The 6653-nt window shown below is 38.6% G+C and overlaps 1 protein-coding gene across 1 annotated transcript in view; it reads left to right on the top strand.

Moving 5' to 3' along the window:
- The first annotated feature begins 398 nt into the window (after positions 1-398).
- si:ch211-159i8.4 (matrix-remodeling-associated protein 5) overlaps positions 399-6653 on the top strand; it is a 38477-nt gene continuing 32222 nt past the window's right edge. The window contains exons 1-2 of the mRNA XM_042073503.1: positions 399-3726; positions 4498-4721. Coding sequence (XP_041929437.1) covers positions 4522-4721 — 200 coding nt within the window. The 5' untranslated portion in view covers positions 399-3726; positions 4498-4521. The remainder of the gene's footprint in view (positions 3727-4497; positions 4722-6653) is intronic.

Here is a 6653-nt window from a genome sequence, read left to right as displayed (position 1 = left end):
ACACCATGCCAGTCTCTAGGTATGGTGAAGGGTATGTGATGATGTGGGGCTATTTTAATTTCAAAGGCCAAGGTAACTTTATCAGGATGCACAGTATTCTGGATCCATGAAATAACTGGCCTTTAAAAATAAAAATCTGCCTGTCTCTATGGGAATTTAACATAGGGGTGTCAATACTTATGACCCCTGTATTTTAAGGAAGAACATGTATTTATTTATGATACATTATTCATTCACTAAGAAAATTGGTGTCCTTAAAGGTTAGATATTTCCTCATTTTTCACTTAAGGCATTAAGATCAATTTCCAAAAGATGATTTTATATTCCTCTTTTCAGTCAACTTTAGCATGGGTGCCAACACTTTTGGCCATCACTGTAAAAGCCCAGGCTCCCAACTCAGCGGTTTGAAGGGTTCTTAAGGTTAGGGCTGTGAGGATTTACACGCGCTACTAGCATGCTAGCTCAGTTCGTCTCCGTTACATAGGCAAATGAGGGAACACATCATCTAAATCCCTGAGTTGAGTAACAGCCAAGCTCACTGTGCTCTTGCACAATTCATAGGCCCGGAGATGCTCATAATACCATGCAATCAGTTACTTGCAGATAAACAAAACATCACTGTTAACCACCAAGATTTCATCAATCTGTTTGAACTCTGGAAGCCCTGTACATGACCCCACAGAAATCACCATACCAGTTGCATACTTAATGCCATCAACATGAACAGATGATGTTTTAAGAACTGTACTTTGAGTAGTCTGCTTTGACAACTGATGCTGTACACCGTCTGGGAGAGAAGCAACCTCTACACTCTTCACTTTGTTCACTTCTAAACTTGGTAAGAAAAATTAGGCTGAATCTAAAAAAATCTAAGCCATCATGCTCTGGTATTGCTCAGCTAAAGTTAGCGGGACGTTCATGAAGTGTTGGGCTTCACGGATGACTCGTTTGAAAAATGTGTGTTTTCCCTCATATCTCATTGTCCACATATCGACAAGTGGCCCAAAAACCTTATAGAGATACTGCTCCAAGTAGAGATGTTTTGGACGAAGCTTGGAGTTTGTGAAAACTTTTTGAAGCAATTGCCTGTGTCACATCAATACATTCCTCAGTGAATCTACTTGACAATGCCAATTCAAGAATATCTTTTACGTTCATTAACATCTCCCATGTTTCCTTATTCACAGGGACATGATGGACCATCATAAGAGGAAGCAATCTCATAAAGGTCCAGTTCTCATGTCCATGTCCTCCAATTCTCTGCTTGGTGTTAAATGTCTTGGGAATTAACTGAGACCTGTTTGTTCTGTCTAAAAATGTGTAGTGTAGCTGGATTGCGTTATTCAGTGAGTCCAGTGTGGAAATAATGCTTCTTAATGAGATCACTCACTGACAATTTAAATGAGACAATGCCCTCCAAAAGATCATGGAGTATATCAGGAGGGAAGCCTTCCACAACATGGAAATGTTCCAAATGAGTACTCAGAGCACAACCACCTTTCACGTTTTGCCATGCATAAACGACAAAATCTGTTCACAATAAAACTCTCCTGAAATCCTGCTAATGCATGGGCAGCTAGGTTGTCTGCAGCTATATACAACACTGTCCCTTTCACACTTTCACCTCTGCACATTCCATGTTTCTCAAGTAATAGTAAATCCTGAAAAAGTGGACGAAGGACATCTACGAACCCATACTGCTTGACTGTGTTGACCTTGCATAAGAGGGCGAGTTGTATTGCATGAAGGGAAGAGTGGTATTTGGGTGCAACATTAGCAAGGACCAATTAGAAAGCACATACAGTATCTTGTGCTTTTTTAGATGTCCCCAGGGGGTTTACTACCTTGTCGATGTACAAACTAGGGGCAATCCTAAATTCACCCTCTGTCAAGAGAGTGATCTCTTTAAAGCGAGAACCATCTTTGTAGCTACTTAATACACTCACCTGTGCACTATCAGAGAGGAGAGCCTTATCCAAAATGTCATCTTTGCTAAGCAAAGTTTGGAGCATTATCAGAATGGGAAACTACAGTATTACTAAAGAAAAAATCTGGACATTATCTGAACTGCCTTGTTGTTTTATATTAGATCCAGGACTTCAGGCTGCCTATATGAAATGTCTTGCTTAATTAACTTCCAAAACACTACATTATATAAAGTAATAGAGGAGTCTACCTTGTGAAGAATGCTTTATTTGCATGTTCCCTTCACTGTTCCACTGGGCAAAAGACAGTAACAGTAACTTCCATTGTTTTGATAGGTATGACAACATTGAGGTGCCATTGTGGGTGGGGTTTAGGACAACATAGAGGGGCTATCAGCCTGATAATTGGGGGAAAAAATGTTGATCCCCCAATTTATCACCTGTAAGCTTGAATATCACCTTATCTTGGCCTGTCTAGTGGGATTGTGGCTCTTGTATTTTGAAGTCCTCTTTTGTTAAAAGAGATCCTATTCTACTTTCTTTGTCTTGACCCACTTTACTCCTTTCCATCCTTGTGCCCAAATTCCCGGGTGAGGAGAGATCAGTTTGTCTTCTAAAGATATGTTTGCTATCCTGAGCACTAAGCAGTTGGAGAAATGACTCCCAGAGAAACTAAGAATGACATTCAAGATATCTGGGGTACAAAATGGGAAAACGGGATGTAAGAAAGTCGTGCACAGAATAGATCATAAATCAATTTGGTGCCGTTTTCTGTCTTCAGTAGAGCTGTGTGCTTGGATTACACACACGCACGCACACACACACACACACACACACACACACACACACACACACACACACACACACAATGCCCTTAGGTTGTTTGGCCTGTCATTAAGATGTTAAGCTTATCTGAGAGTAAACTTATCCTAGGCATTGTGTATTATGCTCATTAAATCAACCTCAAACTGCTTCTTTGCCAGGGTCCCCCATTGGTACTAACACTAACTCTTCTCTTACCTTGACCCCCACTGACACCATACAGTCACACTGCACTACTAAGAGATATGTGATTACATATCTATTCCAATTTTTTGTCACTTATGGTTGTCTGTCTCGTTCTAACATATATATTTATTGTGTTATTGTATTTAATGTATTCATTATTGTATGTCATGCACCTTGAGAACAAAACACATTCCTCGTATGTGAAAACATACTTGGCAATAAACCTGCTTCTGATTCTGATTTGCTGACATATGCATTCAAATCTATATGTCATAATTCTTTTCCAGTTCTGTTTAGTTGCGTTTCAAACAACATTCTTTAAAGCCATACCATTTTCTACATGGGTCAGTCAATTCCCTCAGCCAACCTAATGCATTCACCATGTGTTTTAAAGAAAACCCTGTATTCCAGGCTACCATTACCAGATGGATTTTAGTTCTTGCAAAACTCTTGCTCAATTGTGTTGATACCTAGAACTCTAGTATATAATATACTAGAGTTATACTAGAGTATAATTGATAGTATGTATGTCTCAGAAAGCAAATAAGCAAGTATGTCATTTATAGGTAATACAAATGTATGTCAATAAATACGAGAGAAAATAGAAAAACTTAATCACTAATCCAGATGTGACTTTTCTGAAAGGGCTTCTTGAGTTAGTGCTGATGTTTTTCAGTGGGAGTTCTGTTTCCTCGTCTGAGTCCAACCAGACCTCATTTCAGTTCCAAGTGAACAAAGCAGAGTTTTTACCAAAATCTATATTCATGGAACTAATATCTGCAAAGATTTGAAAGTAAGTAATATATTTTGTGGATTTGCTATGTTTTAATTTACTTCTATCTTAAGACAGACTAAAAATGTATTTAACAAGATTTCAAGTCACAAAGACGTTTTTGTCATAAATTGTTTGCATTTTACAGAACTATGCTCACTTTTGTTCACATCTTCAGTGCTTAAAACCTGTTTTGTGCTCAGATTTTTAATTCTAAAGGTAGGCTTTTTTATTGTTAAAAGTTGGCACTGAGCCAGTTGTGTGTGGGAATAGCTCAACTGCTCCTGTGATTTTTTTATCAAATTTAAAAAATCTACAAAGGAGGAGTTTAATGTCCAGTGTAAACAGTGAGCAATGTATAAGACTCCTTGCAGAAAGTTTGTATTACCACACTGGGAAAATTATTTTAGACTAGGAAGAGATTGATGTGATTCTAAATACAAACAGGTTTTTGGGATGAAGAAGTTTTGAAATTCTGCTTTGTTTCTTTTGGGCTAAACATCAATGAAGGGTTTGTGATATTAATGGTGGAAACAGTGGGAGCTGGTGCAGAAGAATTGTACCATTAACTAAAGCCTATAACGATGAAGCTGCCTCAAAAGGGGACTATAATGTAGGAAGTAACCAGAAACAGTTCTGTAGTTTCCATTTCAGCAGTATAGTGTAACGTATTTCAGCATGAAACAATGCTAATTATAAACTAGGTAGATTTTAATAAACTTTGTGTGTCTGGAAAGTGTGCAAATTGCTGATGTAGTATGTCTTCCTTACTGAAGGTTACTGTCATTGCAGGTGATATGATGACATGAAACAAAGATGGCTGTCTTGTGTGTTTCATCTGTCTTTCTGATGTCATCCATGCTGTTCCTGTTTCTCTCTCCTATCATACCGAATGCTGAGGCTTCATGTCCAAGATCCTGTAACTGTCCAAACACAAGGGAGGTGCACTGCACCTTCCGTCACCTTACATCTCCCCCTTTCAACCTGCCAAGGGACAGTGAGCGTATTAATCTAGGGTATGTACTTGGCCGTGAGCGTATTAATCTAGGGTATGTACTTGGTCAATTTTGTTATGTTTCTGACCCATCTTAAAATGGACTCAACTGTTTTTTTTCCCATCAATCTACACACAATACTACACACATTTCTAAAAAATAAAAGATAAAGTATTTAGACCCTTTGTTTTGACGCTTGTAAATGAGCTCTGGTGCATCCTACTTCAATCAATGGTCCTTGAGATGCTTCTACAACCTGACTGGAGTCCACCTGTGCCTAAATCAATTCACTGGACATTATTAGGAAAGGCACACATCTTTTTTATAAGGTCTCACAGTTGATGATGTATGTCAGAGTGAAAACCAAGCCACAAGGTCGAGAGAATTGTCCGTAGACCTGCGAGGCAGGGTTTTTTTTTTTGCTGGGAGTTTCCCAAAAAGCACCTGAACGACTCTCAGACCATGAGAAGTAAAATCATCTGGTCTGATGAAACGAAGACTGAACTATTTGGCCACAATTCCCAACGGTGTGTGTGGAAGGAACCAGGCACTGAGCTGCACTGATGTTTGTCCTTCTTTACGCTTCTCTCATCCTCTCAAAGGAACTCTGGATCTCATTCATGAATCCATTTTTATTAAGATGAGTCTGAAACATAACAAAATGTGGAAAAAGTGAAGCGCTGTGAATACTTTCTGTATGCAATGAATACTAGGGTTGAGCTGATTTAGCTCAAAGTCAAGGCATGCTATGTGAAAACGAAAACTGGGAGAAGAATGTGCTAATCTTGTCAATGTAGAAAAATAAGAATTAAATGAAGGAATGAGAGATAAAAGTGGAGAAAAAAGTGGATTCACTAGAACCATAAAAGAGCGGTGACCAATTCAATATGCAATGTTGTTGAATGTACTTTGAAAAGAAAATCTATATAAAAAAAAATATTTTCATCACCAAAAATGTTAGGGCAATTTTAAGCTACAATCAATCCAAATACTTATTCTGTTCATTGTATGGCAAACACAGCAGTTCCTGTTTTGTGTATGCAGAATGTCTCTGTTGCAACTTTCTGGTCTAAACTCCAGCACATTAATGTCACTAGTTTTGTATTTATGGCCATTATTACAGGGAAAATATCTATATCGATAGACAGTAGCAGTTCATCTCACCAGAGACGTCCTGGTGTGAACACACACACGCAACTGTGCCGCAGCATCAACGCAATGGAGAGAAAACACGTGTGACCATAGACTATAAAATGTGTGACAAGCAGAATGTGCAAACCAATTTACAGAAACCTATTAATAATGGGTAAAAAAGGTCCAATGTATGACCATGGTTAAAGTATGCATTGGTTCCCACACGTACTGACTGACGTTAAAAGAAGTGACAACATTTATACAATTAGTCATTTTATACAGTTTTTTTACAGTTATTGGAGTAAACAGAAACAGTGTATTTCTGTAGGGATCTTTTATATGTTCATAGGCATGACATTTGTGTAATGTAAGTGGTGAAAATAAACAATGCATGTTTGTCTCATAGGATTACATTGTACGGCTGTCTGACTGTAGGGTACAAGATGGAACCTATTGTTGACTTGGCCAAACTACGGGTCTGCATTGAAATATTAACCTGGCCACACCCACGGAGATCTCATTTCAGGGAGATACTAGTCTGGAACACCAGTTCACTAACGTTTCCGTTAGTCGGCAGATTACCTGCCCAGTCAGCGACGAGAGGGGGTGACACTATAGTTTCGAAATCGAAAGTCGCTGTGGTAAATGGTAGTAGCCTGCAAACATCAAAAATGTGTAAATTTATTTTCAACAAAGGTAGGCCCACATACATTGTTTCTTGACTGCCAGTACTGTATATTGTCAGTTTATACAGTGGAAGTGATTAGGGCAGGCTGCCAAACGTATCCAAAAGGAAACAAATTGGAACCACTTATCATG

This window comes from Alosa sapidissima, chromosome 20, assembly GCF_018492685.1.
Source record: "Alosa sapidissima isolate fAloSap1 chromosome 20, fAloSap1.pri, whole genome shotgun sequence".
Lineage (NCBI taxonomy): Eukaryota > Metazoa > Chordata > Actinopteri > Clupeiformes > Clupeidae > Alosa > Alosa sapidissima.
This window is presented reverse-complemented; position numbering and strand designations above follow the sequence as displayed.